At 37.3% G+C, this 17059-nt stretch overlaps 1 protein-coding gene across 2 annotated transcripts in view; it reads left to right on the top strand.

Moving 5' to 3' along the window:
* The window catches only part of PTPRB (protein tyrosine phosphatase receptor type B), an 83169-nt gene that overhangs the window by 29575 nt on the left and 36535 nt on the right, over positions 1-17059 (top strand). The window contains exons 1-7 of one of the 2 annotated variants that reach the window (XM_026699534.2): positions 4030-4449; positions 5180-5456; positions 9931-10206; positions 10584-10841; positions 11891-12154; positions 12839-13108; positions 15234-15494. In XM_026699534.2, coding sequence (XP_026555319.1) covers positions 4387-4449; positions 5180-5456; positions 9931-10206; positions 10584-10841; positions 11891-12154; positions 12839-13108; positions 15234-15494 — 1669 coding nt within the window. In that variant the 5' untranslated portion in view covers positions 4030-4386. Of the gene's footprint in view, positions 1-4029; positions 4450-5179; positions 5457-9930; positions 10207-10583; positions 10842-11890; positions 12155-12838; positions 13109-15233; positions 15495-17059 lie in introns of those variants that run through there. The other variant, XM_087934453.1, reaches the window with a different exon arrangement.

Genomic DNA, 17059 nt, shown 5'->3' with positions numbered 1-17059 from the left:
ATGCAGGGAGGAGTGAGCATAGATTGAATGGCTGACTAGTGGATTTAATTACTTCATTAAACACTGTACCTTTCACTGACTTCTTAGGGTGGCAAGGCGAGTTTATGTTTAGTCTCTCATAGCTCCAACTTCTTCTTTAATGAAGACAACCTCAACCCTAATTATACTCAGAATAGTGTACTTCTGTAATGGTCTTGCCAAAGCAAGTGAGTGTCTGGCTTAGCTATCAATACTGGACTTACAGATGACCAATCCAGGGTGTACCTTTAAATCAAACTAGCATGCACCCTTGGGTCAAACTGTATTTTGAAATTCTGTATGATTAAGGCAGATTTAAGTTTCTAAACAGTAAATGAATGAGTATCTAATTCTTACAGGCACTGGAGAAAACATTTAATCATTTTGAACAAATTTATTTTAAAGTCATTCTATTAGGAGATAATTCCAGAAGGTTGATGTGCTACTGAACCCTACTGAAAGTAGTGCCTTTAACCCTTGGCCATCTTCCAAAAATGGGAAACTTCCCCATCCAGAAGTTATCCACTATCATGACCAGTGCAACCTTATATTATCATGTCCTGTGTTGCACGATTATCTTAGGGACTCTGTCTATTTCCTAGATACTTAACTGACCCAACCTCCAACCTACTGCCAATAGATGGGCTGGGATCTTATAAGTGTCTTCATAGCTGGTCCAGGTGAAAAAATGTTAGAAGCCAATAGTGGTGGCCATAGCTCCACGGGTTTTGCTGCCATTATAATCACAGTCTGCCAATCACTACAACTTATCTCTCCAACCACACTGTCATTCCAGCTGCCAGTTTTCTCCACTTGTCTGACCTCTTGTTACCCAAAATCTGGGTAACTTTCTCAAAAGCCCAGCAGATCTTAGTTAATTGGCTAAGAGTCCTGTTCACCTTTGCCTTGTTAACACTAATTCCTACTTCAGTTATATTCAAACTCTTTAAACTGACTAATCTCACCAATCCTAATGTCAGGGTTCCAAGTAATATACCCATAGCAAGCAAAACTCCGAGGTAGGTGGGCACCTATCTTAGAAGTTTCAATATAAATAGTAAAATAAAAACCATAAAGATAAAAATGGTGAATGTTCTTCTCTCTATACCAGCCTCCTCCTCTGTAGACCTTCTCTGTAGATCAAATGTATTGTCTTTCAATTGCCAGCCTGCTTATGCCATTATTGTTATCTAGCATAATTCTGACAGGAAGCAAGAAATCTGGTAGAATTATGTCTTGTCTAGAAAATGCCAATTTTATCCTAGCCAGCTGGTATCATATTAAAGACAGAGATGAGGGAGTTCTTCCAAGAAGTGGCAAACTTGCTACTCATGTCTTTATATTCCCCTAGTATCCATTAATTTGGAAACAGCAAAATTACACATCACATAAGAGAAGTGAATAGGCCTTCTCTAATATCATAGAAACTTTAACATCCTCAAAAAGCAAGTGGACAGAAGTGGCGCAATGGTTAGAATGCAGCACTGCAGCTAATCCTGCTGACTGCCAGCAGTTTGGCAATTCGAGTCTCAACAGCTGAAGGTTGACTCAGTCTTCCATCCTTCCCAGGTCGGTAAAATGAGGACCCAGATTTTGGGGGCGGGGGGGGACGACAATATGCTGACTGTGTAAAAACAGAGAGGGCTGTGAAGCATATATAGGTCTAAGTTCTATTGCTATTACTATCACTTTTATCCAGTTTTTCAGAATTATTTGGTTTGATGCAAAACCTCTTTTGCATTGCTCAGTACAAAAGCTGTTTTCTGGATAGTATAAAAGTGTCTTGAAAGGAGGTTCACTATTTCAAAATAGTACTGTGATAGAATCCCTGGTAGTACCAAGTGAAACATGTTGGGATTAATGTGCCTCAGTGGTGCAGTGGTTAGAGTGCAGTATTGCAGGCTACCTCTGCTGACAGCTGTCTGCCTGCAATTTAGCAGATCGAATCTCAAGGGTGACTCAGCCTTCCATCCTTCTGAGATGGGTAAAATGAAGACCCAGATTGTTGGGGGCATTATGCTGACTGTGTAAAAACTGCTTAGAGAGGGCTGTAAAGCACTATAAAGCGGTATATAAATCTAAGTGCTATTGCTATGTAAATGTTCTAACTTCTCTATTATTTACATGTCATTTTTCTCCACAATGAAGCAGCCAAACGCATTTTAATTCTTTCTTAGTAATGGGAAAGATAATTGGGTAACTATGGACAATTTTTAATCTGAGTTTTAAAATATTAATTTAAGTTTGCCTCAAATTATACATTTAGATGGAATTCTAACCTCTTCAAATTCCAGGGCTCCAATTCAAACTGAATCAGCACTAATGCCCAAAGGGTATTTGGGTGGTGAAAATTCAAGCAAAGAACCCCAAAAGGATGGCTCAAACTTGGAGAATGTATCTTAAAAATAAGCAATTAGTTACAATATGATGAAAATGATTGAAGCAAGGCATTTATGAAATTTATGAGATTTGATTTGCTGACAGCTCACAGGAAAATAGATTTTGCTATCATGTAAATTAATTTAAAATGTGCTCAGAGTTTTTTAATTTTTGTAAAAATGAAATTAAGGAATAGTAAATTTGAAGGAAACGTTATATATCAAGACAGGGGTGATTTCAAAAGATTTGAATAAACTTTTTAAGGATTTATTATATAAATACTGTATAATTAGAAGAGTTTTCTGAATAGTTTTCTGAGTGTCCAACGTTGGCAACTTTAAGAGTTGTGGACTTCAACTTACAGAATTTCCCAAGATTGGCACTTGGCACCCCATTCTAGCACTTGGAAGTTCCCTATCTATAAGCTGAAATAGGAGGTAGACAATAGTTCAAAGTAGAAATTAGAATGTGAAATACTGCAGGGATTCCTTCCCTCTTTTTATTTTTACAAAGTATTTTTTTTCAGAGTTAATTTGTTGATGCCATTTTTCAAGAACAAGCCCATTTATTGCTTTTAATTATGTATATTTCTAGTGGAAATATACTTGGGGCAACATAACGGTCATTTTAAATGCAGATGCCAATGGAAGAAAAAAATAAAATAAACTGGTCATTTTCCATGTTAATGTTTTTTCCCCACAGAACTGATTATTGCTGAACATAAGGTTCTACTTGATATGATATTCAAAATGGGAGTGGCTTTATTGATTGTGAGGAAGAAAAGTAACTGCTCTAGGCTGATTACTGATTTAGTCGGCTAAGATAGCAAAAAGGAAATTTGCAATTCCTGTCTTTTTTTAAAAAAAACCAAAAAGCTACAAGGCTTTGTTAGGGAAATATGGCTATTATCTCAGCTCTGAAGGGCATTTAATACTGACAGCCAAGTTTCGGCAAGACTGTTGTTTGGGGGTTCAACTTCATTTTCACCTTTGCCACCGCATAATTTGGAGTTGCGATCTGTTTTAGGAAATTATTCTGGCCTCTTGAGAGCTTGGTCATGTGTTTCCTTTATTAAAAGACAATCGCGATATCATCATAACTGCAGGTTCATTTTCTTGCACCTGATCAACTTCCACCTTACTTTTGCCTAACGCTGCGTCTCCAGAATTGTGGAAGTAGTTATTGGGTTTTTTGTTTGTTTGCTTGCTTGCTTGCTTGTTGTTTTGGATGTGCTCAAACTGAGACGGCCAGAGGCTGGGACAGCGGGCTAAAACCGACTTAAGTGTGAAACACCAAGTCTGGAAGTTGAAACATGGCAACTGAACTTCTGTTTCTTTTTGAAAGGTTCTGAAAGGTTTCGCCGCTTAGCCAAGTAGCTTCTCCACTCCAGGCTGTGAAACCCAGAGGTTTACATAGGACATTCCAAGGGGAGGAGAAACGCCCGAAGGAAATCATCTCCATTCCATCCAGTGTCAGAAATAGCCCTGGGAAAGAAGTCCCAGACGAGGGAGGGAAGGAGGAAGGAAGGAAAAAGGGAGGGGTGGAATTGCTTGCGGCGGCGAAGGCGGAGGAGGAAAGTGGGGGCGGTGATAGGACGGGTAGGTAAGAGCGAGGGAGAGCGCCCCAGGCTCCGGGAGCAACGGAGAGCTAGGGTGGGAAGGGGAAGTGCGGGCGCGGAGGCAGAGTTTTCCGCCTGCGGACGACCGAGGGAGAGCAACTCGGCTCCCCAAAGCAGAGGCGCCTGGCGAGGGCTGGGTGAGAATGGCAGCTTCCCCGCCGCGCCTACAATCCGCCGCGGGGTTCAGTCCTCGGCCCGCCGGCGGGAAACTTCCCAGGAGCCTCCGGAGAGCCTGCAAGAGTCAAACTGGCCACTAGAGGGCCGCCGTGGGCTGCTGCGTCTCTCGACCCCGCGGGCACCGGGGAAGCCACCAGCCGCCGCCGGCGGGGCAAAAGGAGGTTCCTCGCCCCCAGCCTTGCAGATCCAAACGGATGGCAAGGCTGAGATGCGGAGCGGGAGGCTCTTGGTGGATTCTTGCGCTGGCCCTTCTCAAGGTGGGTGACAGGTACTCGCAAGGGACTGGGCGGGGGCTCGCCAGGTAGGGCGCGCATCCCCCTTGCCTCCTCCCATTCCGGCTCTTCCATCTCCTATCAGTTCTCGCTAACTCTTGCCATGACTTTGCCCTCCGCATCAGCATACTTAAACAGGCGAACTGAACTTTCCCTCTTAGAAACTCTTAGCACTGAAGACGACCTTTCAAAATCTAGTGACTGAGAGGACTGGGTCATGATTTCGCGAAGAGCACGGCTTCCGCAGAATAACAGAGTTGGAAGGGACCTTGGAGGTCTTCTAGCCCACCCACCCCCTAGCCCACCTTCCCCTCGTCCGCAGCATCGGGCACCTTAAAGTGAAAAGTGAGATTTTTGGTCGGGCAGCAAAAACCCAGCGCAAATTGGGAAGATGCGATTGGGAAGATTTGCAAACAACTCTTATGTCCGTTTGTATTTTACAGCTTCTGTATGACAACTTACTCACACCTGCCTGTGTACACATGCATGCTCTCACACACCAAGAAGAAGTGACAGCTCTGTTCCATGGCTTGAATGTTAGTTTTTGTGGGGTTTTCTGGATTAATTAAGGTATAGCTTCCCTCAAAAATATTTCAGGATGATTGTGTGGAAAATGAAACAACCTTAGAATTTGCCCAGTTCTCATAATTAAGGGTAAATCAGAAAGAAAGCATTTACTTCTAAATGGCCTATGCTGTTTTTGATTGTTCTCTAGAGTGGTCTAGCTGCTCCAGTCAAATGCACCATCAACCAGACAGAATGGAAGGTCTCCAGCCAGTCGGTTTATCTCAGATGGAACAGTTCGGGCAACCTCTGTAATTTCAGCGTCACCTGCAGCTTCGGCAAGGTTTCATCCAGGGATTGCCAGGCCATCCAGAAGGATAATGGGTCCTATGAATGCAACTTCAATGGCTTGGAAGCTGGGACTTTGTACTCGCTCAGGATACTTTCTCTCTCTGATGGTGAAACTAGCAATATCACCCTGCAAACAGGTACAGCTTGGCTGATCTTTTCGGGGGATACTTAGAAGCTGAGGAAGGATCTCTCCCGTTCTGTTTTCATCCTGGTGATAATCCTGAATTTGTAGTGATTATTATGTAACATGAAATTAATGTGAAAGGTTTCTTAAACAGCATCTCTTCATTCTTCGCTTGCTCACTGATTTCAAGAGGTAAATGACATGAAGCAACATAATTTGAAATATCTAAACAGAAATATCTTGTATAGCTAGATCAGGGGTTCCCAACCTGGGGTGCTCGCACCCCCTGGGGGTGCGAGACGATATTCCAGGGGGTGTGAGAAAAGTCCAGGTAAATAATAGGATATTGGCTATATGTTGGCATTTTTATTTATTGTGCAATGGATTAACTTTGTTTTCATTTTAGAGTTAAATATCGTTATTTAGTGGCCGTCACATACATAGCTGAAAAGATTCAATCCTACCATATATTTAACACGTTCAGTAGTTCCTAAAGTCTAAATTTCAGGGGGTGTGAGGTTCGAGTGAAATTTTTTAAGGGGTGCGGGGTGAAAAAAAGGTTGGGAACCACTGAGCTAGATGATACTTTAGCGGTGTACTTTTTAATCTCTATTCTTATTTACAAATCAGAAGTTCCTAATTGCTGTAGCTTTTTACCAACTTTTTACCAAGCATATTTCCTTTCATCAGGGTCTACTTTGAGAATCTTTCCAATTATATTAGTCTTGCCCAGTATTTATTAGCTTTCGCCAAATTATTGCCCCCCCTAGATATATTTAGCTATAATTGCCAGCATCTCCAGCAAGGATGGTTTTCTTGGATGGGGATTATCAGGTTGGAGAATGGCTATCTGGTTATGGATTTGCACAGGAAATGTTGATAATGTTTGTTGATAATTATATCTGATTTCACCCTAATAGCCACATTAAAATAACTCTAAAAAATATTGCCTCCTTGCCTAAAATACTTAATCCAATTTATAAAGCTCATGTAGCCTTGTAAAGTAGCAAAAAAGGATAACAGACCCTAAATCTATATTTTTTTTAAAAAAAAGTCTGCACTGGTAATTTCTATTGATTTTAATAAGGGCACAAAACAATTGTACAATGTTTTCATAAGAGGATTGTATATATTCCAGTACGTCTATATATTATACAATCCAATATATCTACATATTAAGCTCACAATGTATGCATTAGCATTGTGTATATGTGTAGATAGATTGATAACATAAATATTGCATATATATCTTCAAATATAAGTAGCAAATGGTACATTTCTTCTGATTCTAATTTGACTACAAGATCAATAGATCTGTCTCTATCCATACAGAATGTCTATTCTAATTTTCTGAAATCTAATGTCAGAAAATCTTTGTTCCTTTTCTGATGAAGAGAGAGAGAAGGGCAACTAGGGACAGAGAGAAAGATGGAGAGGTAGATCATCAACAGGAAAAGAAATAGTACAGTAGTAAAAGATAGAAACTTTCACTATCTGAACACAGTGATTGTGTGTGTGTGTGTGTGTGTATAAATTATCATTTCCTGACTTTCTTGACAATACATTTACAACATGATTTACACTTTAATTAATATTTCAATTTGCCTTTTTCAATCTAGTGATATTAGAACTTATTTTAATATACTTGTATTTATAATTGTGCCCCATGACAAAAAAATTAAAAATTCTATGAGAATGAAGATTTCATTTAAGTTCTATATAATAACTTCAAAGTAGTCTGACTGTGTATATACAATAGCATTAACCAACATATTTTCTTTCAAGTCAATTATCTGGAAGGATAAAGATAAATAAATAAATTCTATGTTATTTGTTATTAAAGTTTAAACAAACAAATACCAAATACTAAATAAAAATTGAACTAAGAGTAATGTCATGAAAGCATAGTGAATTTCTTTCAAATCATTACACAAAAGTGAAAATTAAAAGTTAACCAAGTTCATTTCTTGTATACATCTTATTCTTCCTATAATATGTGCAAAAATTGTAAAATATCTTTATAGAAATATTTGATTTCTATGATATATCGCTTTTGGGCACTTGCCAGTCAAGAAGTTTGCAACAATGCAAATGGTTTTTAAGTGTTTGCTTCCAGACCAGAGTTTCAGGCCAGGCACTTCCCAAACTCATTGTTCCTTTGTTGTAGCGGATGTCCAAAGGACTGAGTGTTTTGTATTCTGAGTAGATAGATTAGATAAAGACTGAATTTCTGAACTTCGCCTTCTACGCACGCAATCTTTTCATTTGCTTTAGGAGTTGAATCCCACCTCTAATTTGTCACTTGCAGATCTGTTTATGTTAAGAGCCAGGAGATTATTTTGGCATTCTTCTTGATCTATAGGTTCCAAAATTCAAAATATTTTATTTCTTCACTCCCTTAAAGTGGTTAATCATTTCTTTTGATCCAATGTCTACCAAAACTGAAAAACGCATGACCTCTTAAAAAATTTTTTTTTAAAAAAATCTTTAAATCTTATGGGAGAGAAAAGTAGATTGAGAGGTAACTTACACCCTCTCACCAAAACCAAGATTCAATAATTTTTTTTTTAATATTGCTGTTACGCCATTTAAAAGCAAAAAATGAAAAAGTTGTGTGAGAACCTTCAAAAATTACTAGGTCCGGTAGAAAAATTACTAGTCTGATTTTAGGCTATTGACCATCTAGTGAGTAGTTTAAAAAATCCATAAGAGGAAGAACAAATGTATTCATCTGTCTGTCTGTCTATGCACTTACACACACCTACACACTCCTGCATACTATTTGTATGCTCTCTATTGCCTTAATGGCTATGAGCAACTTATAAGATACAGCGCAGTAAAAAGACGATGATAATGATGATGTAGTAATTGGTGTGGGAGGATTGTATGTTTACATATATATTTTCTTTACGAGCCCAATTAATCTCGGAATTATGTATTTATTTGATTGATTTGTATTCTTTTCACTTAGGAGTAGGGTATATGTAAAAATTCCTTCTATTTTTCTCCCAGCAACAGCCTTGTGAGATAGATTGAGCTGAGAGACAACGACAGGCCCAAAGTCACCCAATGAGTCCCAAGTCTGAGGGTGTCCCTAATTTGGGGTCTCTTGTGCTGACTGTGGAAACCAAGGACAGTCAGTGACTTACTAACTTGCACTGCAGCAGTTCCACCGCAAGGTTTACTACCAAGTTATGGAACAATGCATTGTTTTAGTAAGGATAAATCTAGGTGAAAAAGTTATATCTAGAAGGAGTACATATGGAGCCTCTGTGGCACAGTGGTTAGAGTGCAGTACTGCAAGCTACTTCTGCAGCCAGCTGCCTACAATTTGGCGGTTCAAATCCCACCAGGCTCAAGGTTGACTCAGCCTTCCATCCTTCTGAGGTGGGTAAAATGAGGACCCAAATTGTTGGGGGCAATATGCTGACTCTGTAAACCACTTAGAGAGGGCTGTAAAGCACTATAAAGTGGTATATAAGTCTAAGGGCTATTGCTATTGCTATAATGGGAAGAATACAGTGCAAGAATGAGATCAGATTAGCTTTTTTGATGAATTTTGCTAGCCTCATCCAGTGAGGAGCACTTGCATCTCTCCTGAAGGTTTTTAATCTGGACTGTGATGTTCCCTGGGTTGATAAAAGAAAACTCCTACACAAAAGCGGTGTAAGAGATAGCTGATGGGAGTATATATTGGAAATACTCCCTCTGCATTTTGCCATTGTATATTCATACTTTGTATAGTAAGGAAGGAAGTGGATTTGAAAGACAACACATATTGTAGCTGCCTCTAGGTCATACTTTTTTCAACTAAAATATTTCAGAAAGCATTTAAATAAGTTTGATATTAACCAAAGCAGCACCTGGAAGTTTTCTGTAACAGCACAGAATGTTACAGTCTATGACTGTCTTGTCAAACAGCTCTATTCTGATTCAATACAATGTCTTTTCCTCCTTTCCCCGGACTGTGGTTCTTCCTTTTATTGTGCAACCTAGCTGAAGAACGTGCTCAGGCATAATCCCATCTTTGTATATTATATAGGTGATCCTTGATGTAGAATGATTATTGTATTGTATCCTTCATTCCTATCACTTGAAGAAGGAAGGCAGGAACAAAATTGTCTTCATTTAACATTTTAACTTAGTTTATAATTAAACTATTAATTTGATTGTAAGTATTTAGATCTAAATATGTACAAGCAAAAAGAAATTATAGATAAGATTGCAGCCTTTTAATTTTCTTAGTTTTAACAACTTAGTCTTTGTCACACCTTCTTTCTTCTAGATCTCAAATATCTCATACCTGCCGGTCTATCTTCTTTATTTGATATGTGGTTGAGCTCAGTTTAGATCTTGAATAAACAGCTAATCATACATTTATCTTACATATAAAAAGTATTCAGACAGTTGATATGCTTTGAATTATAGGCTTTGCTAATTTGGTTTCTACCTTGTTTGCCTTGTTTTTGTTTGTTGGAAACTCACAGATCCATTGCCTCCTGCAAGATTTGAAATTAAGAAGGACAAAATTACAACCACCACTTTACAGGTTTGGTGGAGCCCATCCTTAGGGAAAGTGGATTGGTATGAGCTACAATTACTTAATGGCAACAAAAAGGTGGAAGAGATACTGGTTCCTGGAGGCATTTCTAGAAGTGATCAAATATTTGCCAGTCTCATCCCTGGCAATAAATACACAATCACCATCAAAGCAGTTGCTGGAAATAAAAAAAGCTCATCAGTTGAAATCAGTGGCTCGACTGGTAAGAATGCTGGTGAAAACAATATTATATTCACCAATATTATTTCACTTATGCTCACAATTTCTCTTCCCACAAAGAAAAGAGAACAAATGAGAATTCCTTAGACACAGAAGAATTTTGAAATGGTTTGTGAATAGCCATAAGACATTTGTGTGATCCATGGGATGGCAAATGATATTGATATCATTTTGTAAATAAGATGGCTTAAGTACTTGCAAGCATATGATTTAATTTGATTTAATTTAAATTGTATATTAACTTATTATAATTGAAATTAACATTAATTATAAATAAATGTTTCATTGAAATCTAATTAACTTCAGGCAGATACTTGCAGTATTCTTAATATAAGCTTTTCTTTTTCCTTCTTTTAACAGTTCCTTCACCGGTCAAAAATATCAAGATCTTGAGTAAGATGCAGTCATTCCATATTTCTTGGTTGCCAGGAGCTGGTCATGTAGATCAATACAGGCTGGTTTTGCAGGAGAAAGATATTCTAATTCAACAGATGAATCTAGAGAAAGATATTTTGTCATACAATTTTTCAGGATTAATACCGGGATGTCTATATAATTTGACAATTATTTCCAAGTCTCAGGGGATGGAGAACTATAATGTAAGACTAGTAAGAACTGGTAAGATTTTATAAATCTTTTCCTGAATAAGATACATAATTAAAGGATAAAATAAAGCCCCCTTTTTCAAAATAAAACACAGGTTTATTCATATAGATGTCTTTAAAATTAACTGCAATGGAATGTGGTGTATCGTAAGAAGTGCCTATGACTTTAATAGAAAAAATTGGTTTAAGTCTTCAATTATTTCAAAATAAGAAGTCTTTATTCTAATTTAGAATATTTTATGCTACCACTAAGAATTGTTCCATTCCTCTCAGTTAAAGAGCTCCTAGATCTCAACAGGTATTTGTCAGAGTTTCAGTTTCATCAGACAGTGACCAGATGAGAGTAAATAAATATAATATAGTCAGAACTTCCATTTGTATATATAAAAGTAGATATCCAAGTGTATCTTGTCATTTTCATCAATGTTACTGTTTCCGTTTTAGAAACTTATAACTACTCCCCAAAAAAGCCAGATAATTTTGAGAGCAGTTAAATATTTAACACTTGTATTTCATTCAAAATTATATGCAATATAGAATCTAAAGTTTACAACATTCAGAAGTGATAAGTGTGATTGAACTATGTGAGATGTTTTATGAATTGTTATATGATTCACAATGCTTTGATCAAAATACATAACTCTATGTCTAATCCTAAGCACTACACTGATGTCAAGCCAATGGAGCCTATAGACTATATACTCTTTATTACTCTGCCAATATTAATAATAAAATTATTTGCAGCTCAAAATATTTTTATATAGAACTATAAGGATATGTAAAGCTTACTGATTTGTAAATAAATCAATTCCAAATAAAACCATAATAGTCCGTTCTCACTGTGATCATGCCAGATCTCCACCCTTGTTATTGTGAGATGGTTCAGTGGGATCCAGAAGGAAATCCTTCAGTTTGCAAGCAGGAACTGAAGTTACACAGGAAATCACTGAACCACCCCAGAATAATATGTTGAAAAGTGAGTTTTGTACATGCCTACAAATCTAGTGCAAGTATTTGGTCTACTGTGCTTGGTAACTTATTTTTTTAAACTCTTTTTAATAGCTCCAGCCAAAGTCTTAGATTTGATGGTAGCTAATGATGATAGTCTGGATACACTGAAAGTGTCATGGAAGAGGCCTTCAGGGAACCTTGATTTCTACAATGTCACCTTATTTCATCATGGGTCTTTTAAGGAAAGTAAAATTTTACAAGCACAAGTCACAGAGACTTATTTTGACAAGCTAATTTCTGGAAGTCTGTATGAAGTGAATGTCAATGCAATCAGTGGTGAATTATTCACCAAAGTGACAGCTCATGGAAGGACAAGTATGTTTCTAATTTTTCTAAGTGCCTTCTAATCGGATCAGTACTTTGATTTTTTTGTGCCAATTGTTCTCTGGAAAGTAAATACTATGGGTTTGACTTAGATTACAGTTACTACTTATTTCAAAAGGAAATATTAATTAGTAAATCTTGAACTAAATATATGTAAAAGATTGTAGTATTCCCGAGATACAATATTTTCATTTGTTATCAAAAGTATTGTTTGTCTGCTTATAGTCTTATCTCTATACTAATTTGTTCACCATAAAAGTATAATGATATTATAAGTGAAATAGAGCACAGTTAAAGGGGATGACTGCTAAAATGAATAATACTTAAAATTCTCACTATAAATCCTAAATCCAGCTATTCTTCTCTAGCTATATCCCCAATTGCAAATGGAGAACCAGAATATATCTGGCAGGAAAAATCTGTGTTGTAGATAGGAAAAAAGGTTCCTAACTCCTTCTCAGGTGGTGATTCTATCCCGCCAATGTGTTGCAAATCTTGCATTATATAGCCACAGGATTTTAAGTCACAAATTGGACTTAAAGCAATTAGACATTTAGCAGTAGGAAGCAACTGAATTAATGAATGCTAATAGAATAACAATTTAAGGAAGAAGTATTTATTCTATGAGAAACCAGTTCCCTTTTATCTGTTATCATTTTGCATTCTGTGTTTCAGTTCCCCAAAAAGTTTCAGAATTGAAAGTAGACAGCATGGGCTGGTTGAGATGTCTGAAAGTAAGTTGGCTTCCCCCCACGGGAGACTGGGATAAATACCGTATTTTACTGTTTGACCGCTCTACATTACTGCTGAATATTACGCTGGAGAAAGTTAAAAGAGAATACATTGTCAAGGATTTAGGGCTCATTCCTGGAAGACAATATGAGGTGATTGTTGCTGTAGAAAGTGGAGGCTTACAGAATAAAGCCCACTGCAAAGGCAGAACAGGTGAGCAAATGGTTGGTTTGGGTTGATTTTTTTCCTATTATAGCCAGCAGAAATGTTGAAAATTTAAAAAGAGTTTGTATGAAATGAGATTATGGAATACAAATACTACTTTTATTTGAACGGACTGTGAAGTACATAAAAATATTTGAGACCTATTACTTTAAGTCAATTAAAGGAAGGCAGTTGACTCTGAAATAAGCAATTGCTGTGGGTAGAAAGTTAAGAACTCCAATTTTACAAAAAGGAAGGGAGTAGTCTGGAAAACAAAAGATAGGAGGGTGTATAAGAAGACCAGGGTCAGAAACCCTGCCTTATCTTACACCTCGTGTTGATTGTTTTTCCTGCTACACCCTCACTTTTAATCCTTTAGACTTTATACACATTTTGACTTTTTGACATTATACTTTTTGTAATTATAAAGTGCAGATTATTATGGGTTGCAGAAATGTGCCATTCCTGAACAAAAGTGGAGTGTTGCAATGGAAACAGACATATTTGTGACCAGACCTTTTATTGCTTTTTTAAAAATCTGACACATGAAAACTTAATTCATCATATATCTAATTGAGTCAATCACTCAATTAGAGTGACACTCAGTATCTCCTTATCACTGTTTCTAATTATACAGCCACATTAAATATGTCAAAAAGCATGGGAGTACTTCTTATAGTAGGAGTACTAGAAGGTTCCATGATATCATAACACAGGAGTATCTTTGTATTCATTAAGAGAGGTTCCATAACCATGTGTAACAATATGGAAAAGACCTTCAAAGACTTGGCAAAGAGACACTGCCAAAAGAATGGTCAGATAAGAGAAAGCATAATTCTGCAAGTGGATAGTGGGCGAGGCAAGAGGTTCAGAAGAGATGCTCCTTGCACTTTTAAGGGGAAAATGCAGAGGATTCTATTTTCAGACTTGCATGATCAGCATTGGCCTCATGGGATGAACTAGACAGAAATCACAGATAGGTAAGGTAATTCTACTTTATTGTAAACCCAGAATCACAGAATCTTACAAGCTTGAAAGTACAATCCTCTCTTTTATCTGTTTTTCATTGCCAGAAACTGGGGGAGGCGTGTCTTTTCAGAACCTCTTGCCCCAACCATGATCCAGTTGCTGGCTATGCTGTCTCTTACTGACCATTCTCTTGGCAGCATCTCTTTAGCTAATCTCCCAAGGTCTTTCCACATACTATTATGCCATGAGATCAAAGCCCTTCTCTGTGCGCGTTATCTCTTTTCTATATGAATGGAAAAATGCATGTAGGTTTTGATCATATAGTCATAACCGATTTTTTTATTGCTTCTGTGGATGCTCCCTGTTACAATGGCTTGGCTCTCTATAGCTTGCCTACTGCAACTAATCAGATTTTAGGGGATGTATTGTTAAGTCATTAATTCTGGCCATTTCCTTTGATTTGGTGTTTAAAATAGATCATTTGGTTATATATCTCCACAGCAGGACTGACTAGGTAGAGTTGGTGTGTGTATTCGTAACTAAGTCTTTTGAGGGCTAATTTACCTTCTCCTCTCTAGGATTAGTTGAATGGGGTCATTTACTTTTATTGGTGTTTCCACAACATCCTAATTATCCTTCCCCATTGATTTAGTTTTTTGGAGGAACAAAGCCACTGTGGTTTCAAGAATAAATGCTCAATTTGTTCAATAGTTTCATCAGAATAAAGACAACTCCCACAAGCCTTCTCCTCAGTTTGAAATCTCTCAATAAATGTCAAATTCTAAATAATATAGCTCAGTGGCAGATGGAATAGAACTATGCTCAGCACTTAAAGCATACCTCTTCTAACACCAGCTCAGTAGTTTGCAGACACAAACAGAGAAATTTAAAGAAATTTAAAATAACACATTGGCTTGAAAAATTAGCACTACAAGCTGTGAAGCCAGGCTCACTTAGGAAGGAAATGCTTTTTACTTATGAGTAATGTCATAGCTCAGTTGGTAGACAACACACATAAAGTCATTTTCAACCATAGCATTACAACTAGCTGCATCTGTAATGTGTTTCTTCACAATTTTTATCAAAGCAGCATCACAACTCCTTTTCAAAATGTAGCTGCGCATAAAACATCAATATTGTTAAGGGTTTTTTTTTTCTCCCACAGCTCCACAGCCAGTTCTTCAACTTCGTGTGAAGCATGCTAATGAATCGTCTCTAACAATCATGTGGGCAACCCCTCAGTCTGACTGGGATCACTATGTGGTTTCACTGGGACACCGGTCCCTCACAATCGTTAACAGGGCTCTGGCTAAGGAAGCCAAAGAGTTCACTTACACTGATCTGTCTCCTGGACGAAAGTACACTGCTAATGTCACCACCATAAGTGGGGATTTGAGTAACTGGACATCAATTGTGGGTCATACAGGTACCATACTATCGACATCTTATTGGTTCTGTTTTTTTAAAATAACTAAATAACTACTTTTTCTCAGTCATTGTTTTTCAAACTTCATATCTTCTATAAACCAGAAATTATGTCTACTCAGAATATACACAATCCTGAAGACCTAGATTTGATCCAAAGCCATGTATAGATCATAGACCAGAACTGGGACCAGCAACTTGGTGGATAAATGAAATTGTGATTGTGTTTATGTCCTTACTTCAGTTTTCCTGGTCTATGCTTTATAGACCTGAAATGATCTCGTAAATGTGAAAGTTGGTCATAAACTTTTCCCATCACCATTGCAACCCTGAACAGTTGCTAATTGAGGCAGTCTCTAAATAAGGACTATGTCTATCTAGCATTCTGTTCCCATTGTAGGCAACCAGATGTTTGCAGGATTCTTGCAAGCAGAGCAGGAACCAAAGCACTTTCAATTTTATCAGCCTGGTGCTTCTGATGTTGGAGATAAATGTCTAGCCATCACAAGTAGCCCTAATGAGTTTATGCTTTATGAATTTGTCACTTTAAAGTAATTCAGTTGGCAGCTATCACTACATCATGTGGTAGTGAATCAAATCTATATCATCTTACTCACTTTTTTGCCTTTAAAGGCATACCAATATGGTAACATTTCCCTAGAGAGGAATTACTTTAGAACCAATCATTTTCCTTGCCTTTTTCTGCACTTTTTGTAGCAGTCCAATAGTTAGTTTCTATATCTAGAATTCTGAGAATTGTAATACCTGGGATCTATATGAAGGCTTTACAATATTGGGCAGCTTGGTTTTTCACATGGGGTATGTTTTTATAGCATTTGTTTGATATGTTGATATTGTCCTTGAACTGTCACAATTGCAATATCTCTGTCTTGGTCAATTTTTGCCAATAAGATATAAACACAGATATACAACATTAAGAGTTTTGCTCCAGTGCACACCACGGTTTGCTTGTTTACACTGAACTCTAATTGCATCCCATTACATATTCCTTCATTTTGAAGAGGTCATTTTGCAAATTTTTCACCATTACTTTAACTTTCCCTAATTGGTGGTTTTGTGTGCAAATGCAATCACCTTACTCCTCACCCATGACTTCCTTATTTATTAAATTATAAAATTCCGTTTATTGCAAACTGCACTATTTGCATATTCCATTGTAATAACTGTATACTTATTCTTACATCTGCTTCTTTAACTACTTTCTGCCCATAAGCAGGTCTGTCCTCTTATGCTGTGACTTTTATTTAAGAATTCTTGGTGAAAAACTTCATTGAAAGGTTTTTGAAGCTGCAAGTAAACTATATTCATTGGATCATGCTATCCATTTGATTTTTGGAAATTTTTACAGGATGCCTTGCATCAAGATGGCATTTTCATTGGTAAATGTAGACTCCATTTGAACATATGACCATGTGCAAGTACTCCTTGACTTATCACAATTCATTTAGTCACCAGTGAAAGTTACAATAGCACTGAAAAAAGTAACTTATGGCTATCTTTCACACTTACAACCATTGCAACGTTCCCATGGTCATGTAATCAAAA

Source organism: Pseudonaja textilis, chromosome 5 (genome assembly GCF_049901715.1).
Source record: "Pseudonaja textilis isolate UNSWEBS1 chromosome 5, rPseTex1.2, whole genome shotgun sequence".
Lineage (NCBI taxonomy): Eukaryota > Metazoa > Chordata > Lepidosauria > Squamata > Elapidae > Pseudonaja > Pseudonaja textilis.
Note: the sequence above shows the minus strand (reverse complement) of the source record. Positions and strands in the feature narration are given on the sequence as shown.